Source organism: Vicia villosa, linkage group LG1 (assembly GCF_029867415.1).
Source record: "Vicia villosa cultivar HV-30 ecotype Madison, WI linkage group LG1, Vvil1.0, whole genome shotgun sequence".
In the NCBI taxonomy this organism is placed as follows: domain Eukaryota; kingdom Viridiplantae; phylum Streptophyta; class Magnoliopsida; order Fabales; family Fabaceae; genus Vicia; species Vicia villosa.
Window position 1 is genome coordinate 102,635,065 of NC_081180.1, and position 23,697 is coordinate 102,658,761.

Sequence of the window (23,697 nt, forward strand, 5' to 3'; positions counted from 1 at the left end):
AAAACTTGTCACAAAATCCATAGAGATATTACGCCACTCCCTCTCAAGAATACTCAATGGTTGCATCATCCCAGGTGACTTCTGATGCTCAATCTTTAACTTCTGACAAGTCAAACAAGCATAAACAAATTTTGCAACATCATTCTTCATAATTGGCCACCAAAACATCCTCTTAAGATCTTGGTACATTTTCATAGCTCCCGGGTGAATATTCAAGCTACTCCTGTGACATTCCTCAAGGATTCTCTTAAGCTCTAGAAAATCTGGTACACAAACTCTGTCTCAAAATCTTATAATCTCATTCTCATCAACTCTAAATTCCACTTATTTACCTTGATTAATCAATACCAAGCGATCAATTAATCCTAACTCCAATTTCCGACCTTCTTTGATTTCTTCAAGAATACTACTAGTCAGCTTCAACATACCTAACTTAACACTTTGCGGCATCATCTCTCACACCAAGCTAAAATCTCTGAATTACTCAATCTGATCCAATTCTCTAACCATCAATGTCGACATATGTAAAGACTTCATGCTCAATGCATCTGCTACTACATTAGCTTTACCTGGATGGTAACTCAACTTGAAGTCGTAATCTTTCAGAAATTCAAGCCACCTTCTCTGCCTCATATTCAACTCTTTCTGATCAAATAGATATCTTAGACTCTTATGATCGCTGAACACCTTAAACATTGAATCATACAGATAATGCCTCCACACCTTAAGCACAAATACCACAACTGCCAACTCTAAATCATGGGTAGGATAATTCCCTCGTGAACTTTTAACTGTCTCAAAGCATAAGCCACAACCTAACCATTCTGCATAAACATACCACCTAAGCCCATCTTAGAAGCATCACAATAGAAATTAAGATAATTTTCACATGGTTTCATTCAAAATACATAGAACTAAACAGTGGAGGAACAATAGAACAAAACCTAGAGGAGGGTGATGATCTTTCTACCCTTCATGCAATTCATGAGTAGTTCTCCCCCTTACCCTAATTTTTCAGCAACAATCCAAGTTGTAACAATGGTGGTTTTCTCTTTCTAGCCCTTGTTCTCACAGTGCCTCTTTTCTCTTTTTTTTTTTCTTTCCAATTTCACGTATCTAATAACTCAAATCCTCCACTAATCCGTTTTTTTATTTTTAAAATCCTAATTTAATATTTTAAAAATCACACCTTGCCCCTCAACTTACTTCTAATTATAAGCACTTCCCTTATTTCCCCATAGTTTCTATTTTCCACCAAATTCCACTTAAACCTCCATTTTTTATTTATTTTAATTAATTAAAATTAAAAAAATCTAATTAAATTCTAACAACTTCTACACACCTCAACTAATCCCAATAAAATACCCAAACACACAAATAATTCCTAAAAAACGTTAAACTCAACTCAAATTAAAATATGAGAAACTGGGTGTTACATAAACTTTATCACTTTTTGGACTAGTTCATCTAACTTGGTGAACCATATTTTATTTTCAGTCATGTGGTTGTTGCATCCTGAATCTAGGTACCACATGTTGGTTTGCTCACTGTTCGACTGAGTATTCGCCAATAGTAGCACGTCATCAGAATCATTATCTCCACCGCCCGCATATTGCGCTTCATCATTATCTTTTGCTCTTAATTTTTTCTTTCTTCGACAGTCTCGAACATAATGAAAAAATCCTTTACAGTTGTAACACTTCACCTCCTTCATGTCAACTTTCTTTCCCAAATACTTATTGCCCGTGTCTTTCTTGGTTAAATTAGAGTGATTTTTTGAATTCTTGTTTGACTTCTTATCATTAGCAATATTCTTTCTCTACTTTGCCTTCTTTTTTCCAAACTTCTTGATGAATCTTGCTTGAAGTGCATGTTCAGTCATGTTCTCCCTTTCTAAGTTCTTCTGCCTAAGCCTCATCTCATGTGCTTCGAGTAAAGCTTGAAGTTCTTCCAACTTCATCTCAGCTATGTTCTTGGACTCTTCAATTGACACTAAAATATAATCAAAGTTTGTAGCTAGAGATCTCAACACTTTCTCAATCTTCTTCAAATCATTGATTGATTAAAAACACGCCTTCATCTGGTTCCTGTGTAACACTAATCTTGATCAGAAATTTGCAACTGATCCATCTTGTTTCATATGTGCTATCTCAAACTGCTTTCTCAGTGTCTGCAATTTCACCCTTTTCATTTTTCATCTCCGCCGTACAAGTTCTTCAACTTGTCCCACACTCCTTTAGATGAATTCTCTTCAATGTCTTCTCGAACACATTAGGATCCACACATTGATGAATAAAGAACAGAGCTTTTCCATATTTTTTCCTTTGATCCATGTGTGCAGCTCTCTGAACATCATCTACATTTGCTTTTAATGTTGGTACTGCATCATTGACGATTTCAACCACATCTTGAAATCTGAAGATGACCTTCATCTACGCAACCCACCGTTCGTAGTTCTCGCCTTTGAAAACTGGTAGATTCGCTGGAAATTGCGTTGATGTTGTGTTTCCGTTTGCCATTATAGATTCTCTCTGAATCGCAATTCGAGCTCGTTGATACCAATTTGTTGGAACAATTAAGGTTTTCAAGAAATATGAGGAAGTAGAGGAAAAGGAGATGGAAAGTGGAGATAGGAGTATATTTATAGAAAAAGAATTTTATTAAGATGAAGTTGTTATGAAACTGTACAACTGAAAACTTTATATAGAAATTACAATGGCATGCCTATTTATAGGCAGTTAAGGCCAAACCCAGAACATACAAAGTTATACTTTGACACAACAATTATATGTTGTATTTAACTCTGTCGAATACAACTGACTCTACAGTTACTTCGACTAGGTTGCATAATCTTGTCGACCACAAACTACTTCATGAAACCATGAATTACATCTTCTAACAATGTAAAATTTATTTGTAAAGTAAGAGATCCATATATGTTATATAATAAAAAAAAGAAAATACTAAAGAAGAATTTAATGGAGATTCATTGACAGTTTAAAATAGTTTTACATTGTCATCCAATAGAATTTCATCACTCTACCATATCATACCAATAACTTAAAAATTTCAATTTATTTTATTGAAATATATGATGATTAACAATATAAAATTAATTTACATTATCTGCATATATCTATTTTCTATCAAATAAAATGTTAAAAAGAGAATATCCAATAGCATTCGTCTTGTTTAGGTCTGATATGCCTTGATATTGAGAAAATATCAAACAATTAATTATTATTTTTATTTTAAGAGTTAAAAGGTAGTGCATTGACAGTGTAAAATAATTTTACACTGTCATCCCATTAAAAATCATAAATGTGTCATGTCATTAAGTTTTTTTAAATAAAAAAAATAGTTTAATTAGATACATGAGTGTTGATTAGTTGAGAGTGTAATAATATTTTACACTGTCAGTGTACTACTTTTTTTTCTTTAAAAAATACTTTTTTTTTTCTTAAAAAAATTGATTGATACATTTGGATACGGCAAAAAGAATATAGAGTGGAATACGTGTAAATAAAAAGTACTACTAATACACATTTTTTATAGAAAATGATTGATTAAATACAGATAGCATATCTGTCAGTAAATCTCATTAATCATTTTTAAGTTTTTAATGAAATACGTTGTCGATTCTCAACCTCCTCTAAAAGACGTGTATTCCAAGTGCTGCTGCACCTGTACGTATGTATCCATCCATTAATTACGTGAGGACCATTGTTGCGTTGCGTATATCTAGTTACTTTTTCACATGCCATTGTCAAATGTGGATCCCATAATTTCTAATGTTTTGTTCTGCTTTAGTCCCATATAAAATTGTTAAAATTTCGATTTAAAATTTAAACTCTATAGTTTTATGTTTTTACGTCAGTATTTTGTGTTAAATTACAGGTAAAAACTTTTTATTATGTAAAATTGTATTTTGGAACGATTTTAAGTGATTTAAATTGCTTTGAAATCGATGAAATCGTGTTAAATCGTATAAAATCGTTGGATTTTACTCTTTGACCTTATTTTATTTTATTTTTTGTCAAAATTTATAAATCACATTTTATATTTTGGCCCATAAAATTTTCTATATGATTTTTTAATTTTATTCACATTCATATCTTGGTTATAATATTAAAGAATCTTTATTTTTTTTTATTTTTTTTATTTTTTTATTAATCAAGTCGAATATGAATACCCTAATGAAGATGGTGTTGTAGAAGGTTGAACTTTTGATTAAGTTGAAGATGAAGATATTGTTTTTTTATAATCTTTTTGACGTTACTTTTTATAATTTTTATAATCTGGGGGGTTATAAATATAGTTTGATACAAGTTTGTGAATATTACACTTTATTATGGTGATATAGTATATTTTTGCTTTATAATTAAATTAAAAATTAAAATTATTAGCGCATTTAGAATATTATATAAGTATATATATGTCGTGTATATAAGTTTAATATAATTTTAATATGAGGTAAACTCTATGATTTTACGTTTTTATTTTACATTTCGATTTTACTTAGATAAAACGAGTCAAGGTAAAAATTCGATTCTGACAATTTTGGTCTCATACTTTCTTTTATTGATCTGGCATTACTATCATCCCATAGTACTCTATTGTTTTAAGATTATTAGAAAAGTTTAGGTGTTAGTATGATTTTTGTGGAGTCTCAAAGTCGTGAAGTGACTACTTTGTTTTGAAAGTTTATAACTTAAAATTGATTAAGTTTAGTGTCTAACACGTATGTGTTTGATTCATTATGATGTGTACAAAGAATTATCAAACAATTAAGATTTATCATTCTTTTTTTAAAAAGAATGACCAATATGCCTTTAATAACAATTTACATTTTTTCTATAAAATTATTTATTTATTTTTTATAAAATAAGTTATTAAATAAAAAAATAAAAATAAAAAGGATGAGGATATATAACCAATCATCCAAAAGCTAACAAAAGCTATAGTTGGACATATTCAACAAATCTTTCAAAAACACAAATAAGAAATAGGAAGGGAATCCTACTAAATGTTATAATTAACAAAAAAAAACTGCACTATCTGCACATGCATTTTTTATTATAAAAATGTGAGATATATTGAATATAAAAGATCATATAGTGTCTAAAGTATTCTTCCATTTAATAAAAATATGTCAAATGACAATATTCACATTAAAAAAATGCAGGAATGACACTACAAAAAGAGCGCTAGGTTTGCGGGAGTTTTTAAGCTATTTTGAGGGGGTTCTTAAAACCTCTGCAAATTGATTTGCGGGAGTTATCAAAACTCCCGCTTATACGATTGCCATAAATTGTCTGCGGGAGTTTTAGATGACCGCTGGTATCGTCCTAAATAAACCGAGGTGGTTTCGTTCTGAAGGTTATAAACCCCCGTAAAATATGTAAAATATCCATCATTTATATTGTGACAAATAAAGAAGCTAACCAAGTGCAGTATTGATTTTGACATCATCCAAACTTGATTGTCTTATGCCTCACCTGAGCCTAACACAATTGACAAGAAAAATAAAATTAATAAAAGAATACCATCAGATTCGTTAATTTTTCACCAAAACAAATTTAAAATTAATAGAAATTGATGTAAATGATACCTTAAACTATAGAGTAGATCGAGTTGGTTTGTAAAGTGATGAATTTGCGAAACCCTAAGAAAATTGAGAGAGATTCATTTTGCAAAAGAAACTTCTAGAGTGTAGTAATGAATTTCAGGGATTGAGATTTGGTGATTTGAGGACTCATAAACAGAAACGACATGCGTGATTCATTGCAGCATTTTTTGCTTAAGGATTTGAAAGGTCTGAATGAACAGGGAAAGAGGAGGCAAACAAAGATTGTTTACTTTCAACTTTTTAGGTTTAGGAAATAAGATAAAGTTGTAGAAGAGTTCGGGCCATTAAAAAATAAATAAAAAATAAAATGATAAAAGATTTCATCTAAAAGGAGGAGGTTTAAAAAATTCCCCTTTAATAAAAGAAAAAATTCAGGTGGAGGCCATTTGAACCGTAACTTTTATTCAATTTATGGGGGTTAGAAAACATTCCCTTTAAATAACCCCCAGTATTTAGCGAATTTTTTGTAGTGTGATTAACATTGAATTAGTTTTAAGTCAAAGATTTCTCCAATTCTTTTTGTTAGCATGTTCGGTAGAAAGTATGATTTCATACAATTCAATTTGAAAGGAGGTGTAAACTCCAATCTTAGCAAAGAAAACTCCCAAGAATGTTACTAAATTATTTTTAAATATGCCACCACAAGTTGATATTATAGGATTTTCTCTTGAAGTTTCATCTATGTTGACTAGAAAATCACCAATTATTTTTATATGATCTAGGTGCGAGAAAAGGTCGACATTTGATGTTCTAACATTTAATAATTGTTAACTCGTTAATTGAAGTGTATATGTGTCTCTTGAAAGAAGTAAATGTCATATAACCAATTGTTTAACATGAAGAATGTCTCTATGAAAATCATCTCTACCGTTTTGAAACCTAATATCATTTCTTGTGTGCCAAGTTTTCCAAAGAATTATTATGATGAGTGTCGTGATTAGATTATGAATTTGAGAGCTCTAACTTCTACCAACAAGTTTAAATAATCTTTTTTAACTAGTTATATCAATGTTCATGTGAAACAATCGTTACATCCAATACCGAAAAAGTAAGGTATACCTGCATCTAATAAATAAATAATCTGCAGTTTCCACATCATGATGCTGAGAGAGAGCACATCGAAACCATGTGTCTTCCCCCTTCAAATCAGGTTGTCTACTATTGCAATAACATTATGAAAAACACTGCAACGATATTTATTATAAAAAAAACTAATTTTTATGATAAACCAAGATAAAAAAAGGCGGTAGTTTTTGTAAATAATAAAAATGCAGAAACTGGGGTTCGAACCCATGCCATAATAAATCTTTACCTAGGTGTTTTAAAAACCGAGGTTTTAAGTCATTACTTTTCATGACACCCTTTGCTACCTCGATTCTTTTGCCGAGGTAAAATGCATTTCGCGTCCGACGTTAAAAGCGTTTTTTGTAGTAGTGAATTAATCATCAATCACCATAAAAATTCACCTTGAATCAATCACAATTCACAACATTTCACCTAAAATAAACATTTCACTCATGATATTAATTCACATTCCGATCCCTAAAACATCATTGAGGAAAAGTACTACGTGTTAGCTTTCCAAAGCTTCAAACCTCAACTCAAACGGAATCATTGACAGGGACCATCAATCGATTGTTCTCACTCTTAGGTCTATTTTCACTTTTTTTTAACAACATCAATCGATAGTCATCACCCCTCAATCGATTGTTCTCACGTTTCTATACATTATGTATTTCTCATTTTTCACATTTGGGCTAGAGCAATCGATTAATTCTCCTAATCAATCGATTAATTTTTTTTTTAATTTTTCAAAGATTTAGAAGGATCAATCGATTGACACCACGGTGAAATGGATTGACATAAGTGATTTTTCCAAAAATACCAGTTTCAACATGTTTCACCCATTCTAATTATCATTAAACCTTACCCAAACCCTAACATGCCTTAACAACTTATTTCAATAATCTAACATCATATGTCAATTACCCACTGTTATTACATCCTAAACCTATCAATTAACACATAATTTCACCAATTACACAGTATCAACAATGCACCATTATAACTATACTTTTATTCATCATCTCCAATTCATTGTTAACACAACACATAAACAAGAACAATATCAACACAATTTCATATACCAAATTATGCAATTATCATCTCAAGAATACATAATCAAACATCAAGAATAATCATTATCATCAATTTTCAGGAATCACATATCAAGCTTTCAAAATGCAATAATGAATAAAACCTAGAGGAGGGTGAGGATCCCTCTCCATCCTTCATAAATCACACCTATATCCAAGTAGTTTCCCCCTTTACCTGTATTTTTCAACAAGAGAACTTCAACAATGGTGTTTTTCTTTCTTCTTCCTCAAATCCCTAGCCTCCCAACGTCTTTGCCTCTTTTTGTCCCAAGTTCAATTTCACGTAACAGTAAAATCCCAACTTCCCACACTTCTCTCTTTTTAATAAAAAATATATTTCCCTCATTTAGATTATTCTTATCTTATCTCCCCAATTCTCACCTTCCCTTACTACCTTTAATTTCTATTTATTTTAATATTAAATCTAATTTCTACCAAAATACCATTAATTAATTATTATTTCTAATTTTTCTAATACTTATACTATTTTAATTATTCTCCTTAATAAAAAATTAATTAAAATTCTAATTAGTTACAGAACTCTCACTAACCCAACATGCCACATACTACACACATATTCACCAAAAGTCAACTAAAATCATATAATTCACTTAATAATTAAATAAAATGCAACTAAATTCAATTAAATAAATTAATTGATTCTAGGGTGTTACACATCTTATGAAACTTAACCTTGAAACTTGAGATCATTTTAAAGAGTATCAAAACCGTCTTCAAATAGTTAATATTTTCCTATCTTTTCTCACATAGAGTCAAAGTGTTGTCGATAATTTGCAAGCAAGATATTATGATATCAGTAACCAAAAAAAAAAAAAAAAAAAATTATGATATCAACGCATAAGATGATCTCATAGCATGTATATATACTTGATTTAACCATAGTGTTTACTAGGGGTGGCAAAACGGGCCGCCCGCTCCACCCGCCGCCCGCCCCGCCTTATGCCCGCCAAAAAACGAGCGGGGCGGGCATACCCGCCAAGTAAAATGGGCATCGAAATCATGCTCGCCCCGCCAAGATGGCGGGTTGGCGGGCGGCGGGCTTACCCGCCTATTTTTATTTATATTTTTTTAATAGATTAATATGCTTTTTTTACCTTTTAATTAAATTTTTCACTTATTTTTTAAAACAATTTTTTATAAGAGTAATTTTTTAACAAATTTACTCTAAAAAATATTACATATATTTATAAATAAATCTATAAAATAAACCATCAAGAATTGCAATTACTAGAATTAACTAAAAAAAGAGTGAGTTTTGGAGGAGGAGCGGGTTTTGGCGAGCGGCGGGCTTTGGCGGGGCGGGTATGGCGGGCGGCGGGTTTTGGCGGGGCGGGTTTTGGCGAGCGGCGAGCCTAAAATCCCAACCCAACCCGCCAATTTTTGGCGGGTGCGCGGGCGGCCCGGCGGGCCCCGGCCCGTTTTGCCACCCCTAGTGTTTACCATAACATTGAGTTCTTCTGTCTTAATCAGAAAAAAATAGTGATGGAAGGTTACCTGCCTCAAAACCCTCACATTTGCAAATTTCTAATTGCACTTTCGTTAATGAGGACTGATGTTGAAGCTAACAGCGTCCACTCCATAAAACAATGTTATTAGCAAAGAAATCTGACACAAATATTATAAAATCCAATTTAAGATCAGGGAAAAAGTCTTTTATTAAAGCAAAACCTTCTTCACCCCTCTTATGAAAATATACTAACTAGCTGAACCACTTTGTTGCTTATGAGAGTCTTGAATAAAAAATTATTCACCCGTAAATGGTTCTTAAAATGGTTAAACATTGTCTCCCTAACACTTGTGACACCTTCTACTCTAACATCGTTGGCAATGATACTATAGACACTATTATTTATTTGCCTATTGGACATGACTCCACAAAAGAATTTGAAATTTGTATAACCTTGCTTGAGCCAATTTTTTTTTCTTCGGCCATTGCATATAACAAACATTATTATTCTTTACTTTGCATTTATGACATTTGAAATACATCAATAGTTAACATGAATAACAGTGTAAAATCTACAACATTTTCATTCATTTGTATCTTTTTTAATATTCAAATGGAATGATTATTATCATTCTGATGGATGGTATTTTGTGTATTGGCTTATAATTGTTATGATGTTAACACTATTAGAAATACTATATTTTCATGATGATTTTAGCAAAACTTCCCAAAAAAACATGTTTCATGTGGATTATTATTACGGCAGGTAGATACTATGCAAAAAAATTTGCAAGATTTGGATGCGGCTATGTGATCAGTGTCATCGCAAGTTTTTGGAGTCCTTGTGTCGGTTAGCCATAGTTTAACCATGACAAAATAAATATTGACTCTATTTAATCACAATCTAAGTTGACAAATATTTTATGAGGCCTTATTTAACTATAGTTCAATTCACGAAAATCTAAGGTCTTGTGCAATAACACGCCTTGCACACCCTCAAAGGCGACCATGTAATAAGTGATTGTAGGGGTTCCATCACTAGGGTGGAAAACGATGATGAAAGGAGGAACACGAACGTGATTCTTATTTTTTTAATAAAATATTTCTTTCCATTTCTAAATTATTTTAACTTATTTTAAATTAATTTTTTTTAATTAAAAGTAACATAAAATAATTTATATCTCTGTAAAAGATAATTTATTATGAAAATTATTCAAAACTATATTACTGATTATAGTTTAGTTTGTAACTATAAAATATAAATTAAATTTCTCTAGAGCTAAACTAACATTCAAACATTACAAGAACTAAGCTAACATTCAAACATCGCATGTTTGACTTTGAAATTTTTAAGGTGTTTTAGGTCAAGTTAAACCCTTCGAGAGTCCCATCCATAAAAGAGATATTTTGAACCTCCCCCTCAAAGTTAGATTAAGTATAATGTAGATGGTTATTTTGCATCAATTTCTAGTTTTGGTGGTTGTGGTGGTTGATTCAAAAAAAAATCTGGTGAGTTTGTTTTAGCTTTTGTTGAACCTCTGACCTGGGATAACTCGTTGTTGTCAGAGTTTTGTGGAGTTCTTCATTTTGTTATATAGAAATAGCTAAAAATAGAGGTTGGAGGAATCTTCGGGTATGATTTATGTAAGTTAAATATATAAGTTGTTTAATTAATAAATTTAAAAAAATAAATTTTTGTATAGATCAAATAGTTGCATCATTGATCTATCATAATGATTTAAAATATATAGACAAACAACATGCGATCATGTGGATCAGTATTTAGACCACAAGTGATTCAATGAACTTGGACACCTTCATTTTGCAAGAAACTATCACGACTTAAAAAAGTGTAGAAAAACATTTACCCCAAGAAATTGGAGCCACCTAAATAACCCTTCCAACAAGGCTAAAATTTGTCTCTCCGAATATCATAAGCTCTAGTGACTTATAAAGTACAATATTTCCTCTTATTTGAAAACTTAGTCCCACAATTTGGTTATATAAAGATAACATCGATTAAATACACATTTAGTTCCATAATATTTGTTATAGAAATATTACTCTCTCCATCCCACAATAAATTATTCATTTGTAAAAATAAATTCAAGATAAATGATCCATTTAATTTATAATTTGAATTAGTTTATTTTTCAATTACATTCTTTAATTATTACTTTTTTCATCATTTTCAATATATTATGATAAAAGTATCATTCTATCTCTTTCATTGATACATTTTTTAATATATGTGAAATTATTAATTAAATCACTTATTGTAGGACGGATACTGTTCTGGACTGGTCAAGATTCGACCCAGTCTACTTTCGGCTCAATTGGACTTGGAGGTCCAAATCACCCCTAAGCCTATAAGGAGTAAACAGTGCTCGGCTCCTTAAGGACCCAACGACATTAAACCACTACATCAAGTGCTCGGCGTAAGGTGCTCCCCGCGAGCATCCCATCTGACGAGGATCTAACTCCTCGTAGGGTTCCTTCACATCCAACCCCCGAAATAATACGGAGTCCACGTAGTCCCTAAAAGACCGCGTCTCCCTTAAACTTCAGAGTGATTGACCAGGACGAAGACCACATACTCACCTCCGATATTTCCGCCCAGGAATCCTGACAGTCTCCAAATTGGGTCTGGGTATCCAGTCTAGTAGCGAGATCTTGGCCCAACGCTGGGGACTATAAATACCGGAAATTTCTTTACCCACCTCCTACCCTTCTTAAACACCTCTCGCGAATTTACCAAAATACCCCTTGTTTCGGAAATGAATTTCCGAAAACGTACTTTTTATTGGAAAAAAAAGGTGTTTTCGGAAATGCACTTCCGAAAACACGAAAAAAAAGGTGTTTTCGGAGATGCATTTCCGAAAACACCCCCCTTTTTGAGTTTTCGGAGATACATTTTCGAAAACACCCCCTTTTTTGAGTTTTCTGAGTTTTCGGAGATGCATTTCCGAAATATTCCAAGACCAAATTGGTCTTGGAATGTTTCGGATATACACATCCGAAAGAATTCAATAATTATTAAAAAATTAAAATCAAGGTGAATCAATACAATTAATAGGTATAAAATCAAGGTGAATCAATAAAATTAAGGTGAATCAATAAAATCAAGGTGAATCAAAATTTCCTAAATAATTTTAAAGTTAAAAATTATTTTACTAACTTATATAAATCAAAAACATTTTAATTTCATAAGTAAATTTTGAATTATATAGAGTTAAATATAAAATTTATTCATTAAATAAAATTAAGACAAAATCTTTTTTTAATTTTTTTAAACTAAATAAAAAATTATAACTCATTTTTAATTATGAATCAGAATAGAAATATAGAAATATATAATAATAATTATTAATTTTGTAAGTGAAATATATAAATATATAATAATTATTATAAATTAAAACACTATTTTTTTAATTTTATAATTATTATATAAATATATAAATATATTTATAATTAATATATAATAACTATTATATAAATTTATAAATATATAAATATATAATAATTTTTATAAATATATAATAATTATTATATAAATATATAAATTAAAACACTCATTTTTTTTAATTTTTTTTGTAAATATATAATAATTATTATAAATATATAAATAAAAAATTATAACTCATTTTATAAGTGAAATTATTTTAATTTTTTTAATTAAAATTATTTTAAATTTTAAAATATGAATCAGAATATAAATATATAATAATTATTATTCATAACTCATAAATTATATCAAAATATATAATTATTATTATTCATTACTCATAAATTATATCAAATTTATGATATATGAATTAATTAATATCCTAAAATAATTTTTGGGATTTTTAGATTTTTTTTTGTTTTTCGGAGATGCATCTCCGAATTAATCAAAATCCCAATTTTTGGGATTTTTTCGGAAATGCACTTCCGAAGTCTGGAAAAATTTAAAAAAAAAAAATTTCGGAAATGCATTTCCGAAGCAGGGTAAAATGGGGTTTTCGCTGGGGGTGACCCCCATTGGGAGGTGGGTAAAGAAAAAATCTAAATACCCTCTTTCACTAGAGGGTCAGGTATTCATTCTCTTCTAACCTTTACCTTGTACTTGCGTTCTATTGCTCGTATTCTTACTTTGGCATCGGAGTACCTTGCAGGTACACCACCAGTTCACCGAAGATTCAGTTCCTTGCAGGCCTTGAAGATCCATCTGATCAAGTAAGATCAAATACAATATTATTTTTTTTATAACTTTTAAGTCAAATGCATGCCATTGTCTTTTATAATTAAATTTAATAATATTTTTCATTTTCTTAATTTAGTATTTTAAATCATCAAACTTGCAATGTTTGGCCAAAAATAAATTCTCCATTATAAAAAAGCTAATGAGTAATTTTTCAATGTTATGTAGATGTTTGTTGAGCGTCAACACATTTTATTTATAAATAGATATATGAGTCATCATCTTCTTCCTTCTAACAATAATTCTCTTATATAATTTTAAATCTAAAAAGTTAGTAATTCACAAGTAAATAGTTCAAGTGTTAGTCTTGTAATCCATGGATTTCAAATGTAGTATTTGTCACAATGAATCCTTCTTCATATTCTTGAAGTTCCAACCTCCTTAATAAAAGATGTTTTCTTCTGTTGTTTTTTTAGGCTTTAAAAAAATCCGTTATTTAACATACAAGAGTTTGTTGTGAAAAAAGATGTTAATGATTGGTTATAACTATTATTATTTATTTTTTTTAAAATTTTTTTTTCTTTTAAAACAAAATTACAAGTGTTATAAGAATAACAAATAATTTTTTTCATTATAAATTAAGATTTGCAGTATACAATGATGAAAAACTAGTATCCTATTTATAATAATAAATCTAAGCCAACTTAATGTACAAGCTAATTTAAACAATTGGACATTAGAAACAAGCCCAATTCAAAATACTAACAACCCTAAGATTTCGACACCCACATACTAAAACACACTTCGACTACAATATGTAGATTTTCGACACATTCTCTGTCGAAACAGAAAACTATTCTTCAACGCATTAGAGTTCAATCTAATTCTCACAATTTCAATAAACATTCTCTCCCTCTCATAAAAAGTGTCAAATTTACACTTTTTATGTTTCAAAACAAATTTTTCTTTAAAATAAATTTATTACCATCCCCATTCTCATAAATATTCATTGCATTTGACAAATAGTATACTCTTTCCCGACTCATAAAAAATTGTCTAGTTTAAACTTTTTCTCTATTTTAAAATAAATGTTCTTTTACGACATTAATACAATATTATTTTATTACTATCACTTTATTCAAGTTAAGACAACTCACTTATTAATAGTGTAGAGACATTAAATGCAAGAGTACATTTTCAGCTCTCCACTTCCTCTTAAATAATTGTACTCTTGTATGCACGGGGCCTTTGCATATCTTGATATTATCACATGCCAATGTTAAATGTGGATCTCATAGCCTCTTCTTTTTTTCTTTTTTCTGCATTAATATTGCCATACTTTTGTTTTTTTTCAGGTCAAACACACTTATTCCATACTCTATTGTTTGATTTTCTTTTCTTAGCGACGATAATCATTCGAGCCATCTCCACACTATTGCTGAGTCAATATGTATGTCTTGCATGGGTAATAGTAATAGAGTATTATGTTTGTCATGCATTATTAAATTTTTAATAATAATTATAATGATATTTTGTTTGATTTAGGATAATAATTTTTATGCTGCTGTTGGAATCAAGCTACTCCATAAACTTATAGTATTATGGATCAATCATAATGATTTGAAATATATCGACAATTCGGTAGCTGCTCAATGAATTTGGACACCTTCCTTTTCACAAGAAATTAGTCTGAAATTTGTGCCGCCGCATCCGTAAATTTATTTGATACGATATGAATTATATTTAAATATATATATTTAAATTTAAAATTAAGTATTAATTTTAAAAGAAATAATAATTATATAAACTCAATTGTATTAAAATACAAAGAGAAAAAAGGGATCCGAGAGATGAAAGAAAAAAATAGTTAATATTTAAAAAATAAGAAATTTATCTTTTAAATTAAGATAATTGTTAATTAAAATAAAATATGTATTATGATGATGGTGAGATATGAAATAGAAAGTTTATCTGATACAATATAGAATATATTTATATAGAGATGTAAATTTGAAATGAATTACTTAATTGTAAAATAAAAAACAATTATTGAAACTCAATTGTTTAAATAATCATGCAAAAAGAAAAAAGAATGACTCGTGAGAAGAAGAAAAAATAAAATATTTTGATATTTTGATTTTGTCAGGGCAAATTATTAATTAAAATAAAATTGACATTATGCTGATAATGATCTGTGAGATAAAAAAATTATTTACGATATAAAATATATTAAGATACACATGAAAAATTTGAAATTATTTACTTAATTATAAAATAAACAATAATTATATAAATTTAATTGTATTACATAATCATACAAAAAAATAACCGTATTAAATAATCATACAAAAATAAAAAATAAATTGTAAGATGGAGAAAGATAAAAAAATTAATATTTAAAAATAAATATTTTGTCTTTCAAATTAAGGCAATGGTTAATTAAAATAAAATAGATATTGTGGTGATAGTGACACGCGAGATAAAATAAATTGTTAATTTTATTAAAGATAAAATATAGATTATTAGTATTTTTTGTGATAATAAATAAATAAAGAAAAAAAATTAAAATGAAAGTGAGAAAATGTGGGTAAAAAATGTGAGAGATATTTTAAATTTTAATCAAGAGAGAGAATGAGTGGATGTAATTTTCAATTGTGATTTAATTGGTTTAGGTTGGAAAATGAATGCCACGTGTCAATTTTAGAAAGATTTAGATATATAGTAGATTGTTGAAATTGGACACATGACATGTTGTGGGGTGGACAAAAAATCATCATCCAACCCAACTCGAAGAAAAAAACTTGAAAAAAAGTGACATGGACGTTTTAAGATGGGCCTTTGATTTTAGCAGGTCCAACAAACGGTTTAAAGTGGGTTAAAACAGGCGGATCCGGGTGATATTATTAAAACCGCAGGTACCCTAACTCGCCTGAGTAGAGAGACTAAACGATGTAGTTTTGTATAATGTTTATATTGAGTGGGATACATTGCTAAACATATCTCTGTTTACTTGCACACAAATCCTAGTTCAATGTGGCCATCGTCTCTCCTCCTTCACTATCCATTCACCTCCCTCAATATACACTGCCTTTCCTATGATTGAAGCTATATTCTTCCTCTTTCTTCTTCTTTGCAAGGTTAACTTTTTAATTTTATTTTCAAAATTTGATATTAAGTTCGAGTTTTAACAATTTCTTTTTACTCATTCTCCATCTTTCTTCTACATGTAACATATCTCTGATTTTCATTTTTAATTTTCACATAAGCCATCTAAGGTCAAGGTACACCATGAGACGTCATATAATTCTCCCAGACATAATTTTATGGGTATTTATCACTGTGAGGTCAGCATGTCGAAACATGTCCTTTAGATTCCATAATGATTGAATATTGGGCCTTAAGGGCAAATGAATTACATTCCGATTATCCCTGCCTTCCTTGTCTCATATTAGGGTAATGGAACCAATATAAAAGGGACACACTTCAAATCAAGAGGACAGACCAAAATCTTTAACAGAAAAGTTACTCACTGTGACTCTCTTGTGGCTCTGTCTGACTAGCTTCAAAAGAGTTATCTAATTAGTGATCCCTGGATGAGCAGTTGGTGAAATCTCTATTTGGTTTGTGAGCTCAGCCCTTGGAAAAGCTCTTGTTTGATCGAGGGGATAATGTCGTGTAAAATCCCCCGATTCAATTGTAACAAAGGTTCGTGGACATAACCTATAAAAGCTCAAGTCATTATTAAAACTCTCAAGAAAATCTTTTGGTGGAGAGGACTAGACCAACATTCGGCCTATAAATCTCAGTGTCATCTCTCTCACTCTATCTCTTTATATTATGTCATTCATTTTCTGGGCTTTATATTTTGGTGGAGAGGACTAGACCAACATTCGGCCAAACCTCTATAAATCTCAGTGTCATCTCTCTCACTCTATCTCTTTATATTATGTCATTCATTTTCTGAGCTTTATATTTATTTTCGCTGTTTTTCTCTATGTTATTTCAATACTAACACAAACGTTTGTTTTAAGTAAAAAAAATAATTAATAACGAATTTTAAATACCACAATTCACCTCCTCTTGTAATTAGAGTCACTTGTTTAACAAAATCAAATTGATGAATATGGAAATGAGAATAAGTGGAATGTCACGGGTTGAAACTCACGCCACTACGATTGAATGTTCCTGCACACCTATTAATTGAGTTGGATTAACGAAACAATTAATACATCATTTTAATAAGGAGCCCCGGGGCACTGGTTAAGAGTTTAAAATGGTATATTTTGTTTATTAAATACTTGTATTAAATGTAAAAAAATTAAAATAATTGATTTTTCTAAAAAATAAAAGGTATGTTTTTCTTGAAAATACTTGTATTCAATGCATTGAAAGTTTAAATTATAAATTCAATTAAATAATATTTTTTTATATTTGGAATCCTTAACCAGTGTTTTAGAAGCAATCGTTAACATGACCCTTTTAATAAATACAAAATTGTTAACCTGCAATAAATATTTATCTAATTAATCATTTTCAAGTTATGACGGCATACGTTTTCAGCTCTCCACTTCCTCTTAAATACTTGTACTCTTGTGTGCCATGTTATCACATGGCAATGTTAAATGTGGATCCCATAGTTTTTTTTTCTTTTTCTGCATTAATATTCCCATACTTTTATTTCTCCGGTCAAATACACTCATTCCTTACTCCATTGTCTGAGTTTCTTTTCTTAATGACGATAATCATTCGAGCCATCTCCACACTAATAATAGAGTATTATGTTGTCATGCATTATTAAATTTTTAATGATAATTGTTATGATTTTTTGTTTGATAGGATAATAATTGTTATGCTGTTGTTGGATTCAAGCTACTCCATAAACTTATAGTACTATGGATCGATCATAATGATTTGAAATATATCGACAATTTGGTTCAGTACCACAAGTGATTCAATGAACTTAGACACCTTCATTTTGGCAAGAAACTCCCACAACTTGAAAATATATGTAGTAAAAATATTTACTCCAAAAGAATTGGTGCCTTCATAAATAACTTCCAGGCAAAAATTATTATTTTTAACAGAAAATGGATGATGCAATATTGTTAACCATATGATCCTGCCAAATCATACTAAATTTTTAAATTATTTATATGAAATGTAAAAAGGATATATTTTTATTAGATATAATTAGTAACAAACCCGTGCATACGCACAGGTTCTGTTCGGTTATGCAAATTAGGATACATCATTTATTTTAAATAAAAATATTTTAAAAAATTAGATAAATAATTGATTATTTCATATAAAAAATTATTTAGATCAATAATAGATTTTTTTCCGTATACCATTTTTGGATTAAAAATATTTAATCATAAATACAATTTCTTATATATAAAAATATTTAGATCAATAATAGATTTTTTTCCGTATACAGACTTCATTTTTGTTTAGGTATCATTTACAAAAATATTTGGATCAATAGTAAATTTCATATATAAAAATATTTAGATCAATAATAAATTTTTCCCGTATACCATTTTTGAATAAAAAATATTTGGGTCATAAATACCATTTTCCGTAAATAATAAATTTTTTTCCGTATACAAATATTATTTTTGTTTAGGTATCATTTACAAAATATTTGAATCAATATTAAATTTTCGTATATTAAAATATTTAGATCAATAATATATTTGTTTCCCGTATATCATTTTTGGATCAAAAATATTTGATTATAAATACCATTTCTCGTATATAAAAATATTTAGGTCAATAATAGCTATTTATCTCTTATACACACTTCATTTTTGTTTAGATATCATTTACAAAAATATTTGGATCAATAGTAAATTTCGTATATAAAAATATTTACATCAATAGTAGATTTTTTCCTGTATACCATTTTTGAATAAAAAATATATGGATCATAAATAACATTATTCGTAAATAATAATACAAATATTATTTTTATTTAGGTATCATTTACAAAAATATTTGGATCAATATTAAATTTTCGTATAAAAAAATATTTAGATCAATAATAGATTTTTTCCGTATACTATTTTTGGATAAAAAAATATTTGATCATAAATACCATTTCTCGTATATAAAAAAATTTAGATCAATAGTAGATTTTTTTCCCGTATGCAAACCTCATTTTTTTTTGGAGCAAATAAACATTTTTATTCCAAAAATAGAGTTAAGTACAAGCTGACCCTAAGGTCCAAGCCTCACACATACAAAGACAACTAATTAGCAAGAACTACATTACAATAATCTCTTAGCTTCCTATCACGTTGAATTCTCTCAAGAACAACCTCTTTGATTTCATGGAAAACAAGATCTTTGGCATTGGCAAGCTGGAAAACCTTCTTGTTTCTGTTGATCCAAACACAATAAACCGTTTCAGCCAGACAAATTTTAATCAGCTTAGCCCGGTGGCTCTTGCCACGACCAACAGTGATACACCATTTCAATTCCAAATCCTAGTCTTGAGGCATATGAGATAGTTTCAGCCATGCTAGCACCTGCTGCCACAGAATCTTAGTAGCTCTGCACGCAAAAAAGAGGTGGTCACATGTTTCGATCTCACCACAAAAAAGGCACTTCCCATCTGTAAATGTTACAAATCTAGCCAATCTATCCTTTGTCTGCAATCTCTTTTGGCAAGCCAACCATAGCAAGAAGATGGACCTCGGCCTTGCCCAATTTCCTCTTATCAAATTCTTCCAAGGCACAGTCGGGTTAGCTCCTTTAAGCTCTCTATAAACACTATTGGTTTTGTAAATACCAGTCACCTCAAACTCTTTCCAAGCAGTTGTCTCCATGATAACTATCTTATATTTGAATAAAGCTCGTATGATCCAAGAGGCAGTAGGTTTAGGCATGTAATCATTGAGGTTTTTGCCTTTCATATAGAAGTGGTGCACCCATTTAATCCACAGTCTATCCTTTTTTTGATATAAGTTCCAAAGCATTTTACCAAGAGTCGCCCGGTTCCACACCTATACCAATAACATTCAAACCACCTTCAGCTATAGGGTTACAAACATTCTCCCAGGAAACAGGGGCAGTTTTCCTAGCATATTCTTTTCCAGACCACATAAATCTTCTACACATGCCTTCAATGTGTGATATAACTTTTTTAGGGAGAGGGAAGATCTGAAGCCAGTAGTTGGCTATAGCAAACAGGACACTCTTCACTAATTGCAATCTGCCTGCATAGGAAAGAAGTCTTGTGCACCAATGATTGAGTCTACACATCATTTTCTCAATAAGAGGTTGGCAATTTGCAATTGTGAGCTTCTTGCTATCCAAAGGCACCCCTAAATATTTGAATGGCATGGTACCAATTTGGAAACCTGTTTCCTGCCTCAGCATCTGCTGCACATCTTTATTCACACCACCAAAGTATATCTTACTTTTCGGTATGCTCATGTGGAGACCTGTAGCTTTAGAGAAACCTCTCACTTTGTTCATGATTAGTCTGATGGAGGTGATGTCAGCCCTGGAAAACAGCAAAATGTCATCAGCAAAACACAAGTTTACAATTTTCATCTTAGCATATTTAGGGTGGAAATGGAACTCAAGCTCATCTTGCAAGGTTTGTAAAACTCTATGAAAATATTCCATTATAAGGACAAAGAGAAAGGGGGAGATGGGATCCCACTGCCCCAGTCCTCTCTTGGCTTGAAGGATATGACTGAATTCACCATTTAATGAAAACCTGTAGGAGACAGAAGTTACACAGGCCATAGTCCAGTCTACAAATTTATGGGGGAAAGCCATAGAGCACATAATTTGGTTTAGGGCAGGCCATTCAACTGTTTCATAAGCCTTTTGTATGTCCATTTGGACCATACATCTAAGAGACAAATACTTCCTACCATACCCTCTGATCAATTCCTGAGCAAGCATAATGTTGTCATGGATAATTCTTCCAGGAATAAAGGCAGACTGATTCTCATTGACTATAGAATTCAGGACTTTTCCCAACCTCTTTGTCATAATTTTTGAAAGGATCTTGTAAAAGGTGTTGCAACAGGATATGGGCCTCCAATCTTTAATAGTAGTAGCTTCCCCAGATTTTGGAATGAGAGTAATAATGGAACAGTTCAAGGCTCTATGCATCTTTCCATTTCTGAAGAACTCCTAGATTGCCTCAATAACATCCTGTTTAATGATCTCCCAGGAATCCTTAAAAAAGTAGGAGTTAAACCCATCAATCCCAGGGGCCTTGGTATTTCCAATCCCCTCCAAAGCTTCCCAGATTTCATGCTCAGAAATAGGAGTAATCAGATCCAGAGCTTCCTCCTTGGATATAATACTACCTCTTAGAATGCAAGGTTGATCAATCCCTTCAATACTATTAGCAGCAGTCCCTACCAGCCCTGTGTAAAAACTCAGAATTTCATTACTGATGTCAGTCCTGTTGCTAAGCAGTTCTCCATTGAGAGAAGTAAGAGTGCTCATGTTATTGTGCTTATTTCTCTCCCTGATAGAGTTGTGGAAAAATGAATTGTTCCCATCATCCAATTTCAACCAGTCTATCTTTGCCTTTTGTTTGAGGATGTTTTCCTCCATCTGGTTAAGCTCCACTACCTTGGCTGCTCTAGCTTTCACCATTTCTATAGTGTCAAAGTCAAACATTATTTTGCAGCAGATTATGAGCTTCATCAAGATCCTCTCTTGCCTTTTGAATTTGAATCCTAATAGTAGTGAATTCCCTTTGGAGAGGTCTGAGGAGATGCTGGAGCCTTTTGAGTTTAACCCAAAGTTTATGCATAGGGGAGCCCTGTGCTCTTTGCTGCCAGCTGCTTCTCACAATGTCATGATAACCATCTCTTCTAGTTAAGCAATTTAGAAATTTAAAGGTATGCTTTCTCCTATGTTGATCTGATGTCCATCTCACTCTAAGTGGGGAGTGATCTGAAATACTAGGGGCAGGACTTCTACAATAGCATTCTGAAAGTTATGGAACCACAAAGCATTGCCAACAAGTCTATCTATTCTTGAGTAGATAGCTCCAGTAGAATGCTTGTTAGATCAGGTGTAGTGGTATCCCCTGGTAGGAGCTTCATAAAGACCATTCTTCTGCATCATATCTACTAGATCCTTGTATTCATTGACTGCAATTGGGTTTCCACCTATCCTGTCTTGACTGGTCAGCACATTGTTATAGTCCCCCATAACAATCCAAGGCTTGTTCATATTATCTCCTAATCTGTCAATTAGAGACCATAAGATTTTCCTCTTCTCAAGTTTGAGAGCTTTTGAATTTGACAGTGTTTCTGTATTTTTACGCAAGAGTTGTGTATTCAGCTTCCCATTAGAACTTCTATGTATAGGCGTTATGAGAAGATGACCGTTGGGAGCATTTAATGCGTTGCTTGATTCGTACAGCTTTGCATTTAATGTTTCACTCTTTTGTCAACTACCTCGAGCCTTGATTTTCCTGCTTTAACTGACTTTGCCTTTAATAGCTTCTAACGTTCCTTTTGTCAGTCAGCGTAGCTTGTCATGTTGTACTTGCTTCTGATCTGATGTTTGTAGATACAACGTTTGAATATCATAGTCATTCAGCTTGGTGCAGAGCATCTTCTTGTCTTCTGACTTTGAAGTGCTTCTAGCGTGATACCATAAGAACTTCAGTGCTTCTGCTTCTGAACTCAAGTTCTTCTGATGCTTCATAGACCATATTCTGATTCTGCTTGACCATCTTCTGATGTCTTGCGAGAGCATGTTCTGATGTTGCATACTTGAACCTTCTGAGTCAGTGCTTCTTGTGCTGAATTGTGCATACTCTTTATATATTTCCTGAAATGGAAAATGCATAGGAATAGAGTACCACATTGTCTTATACAAAATTCATATATAATGTTATCATCAAAACTAAGAATATTGATCAGAACAATTCTTGTTCTAACAATCTCCCCCTTTTTGATGATGACAAAAACATATATAATTGATATGAATTTGCAATCAGAATATCAGATGACTAAAGACAATTACACAGTTATAGCATAAGCATATAAATATAGTGTGTGAATATGTCTCCCCCTGAGATTAACAATCTCCCCCTGAAATAAATACTAGAAGAATTTATAAACAAAAGACTTCCCTGAGTATTTTCCATTTCAGTCGAGACGTTCACATTTGCCTAGAACTTCAGAACATTCATAGCTTATGCTTCTTGCTTCCATAGGACAACTTCAGAGCTTTGAATTTCTTCTTGAATCATAACATGCTTGATTGTATCAGA

At 31.0% G+C, this 23,697-nt stretch overlaps 1 protein-coding gene across 1 annotated transcript; it reads right to left on the reverse strand.

Moving 5' to 3' along the window:
• Positions 1–21,587: 21,587 nt before the first annotated feature.
• Positions 21,588–22,061, reverse strand: LOC131650474 (uncharacterized). The gene has a single exon (XM_058920182.1). It carries the CDS (start codon positions 22,059–22,061, stop codon positions 21,588–21,590), a length of 474 nt encoding a protein of 157 aa, XP_058776165.1.
• Between the last annotated feature and the right edge of the window lie 1,636 nt (positions 22,062–23,697).

Coding starts and splice junctions, on each gene's coding strand:
- LOC131650474 (XM_058920182.1), bottom strand. CDS start 22,061: ATGGTGAAAGCTAGAGCAGCCAAGGTAGTGGAGCTTAACCAGATGGAG.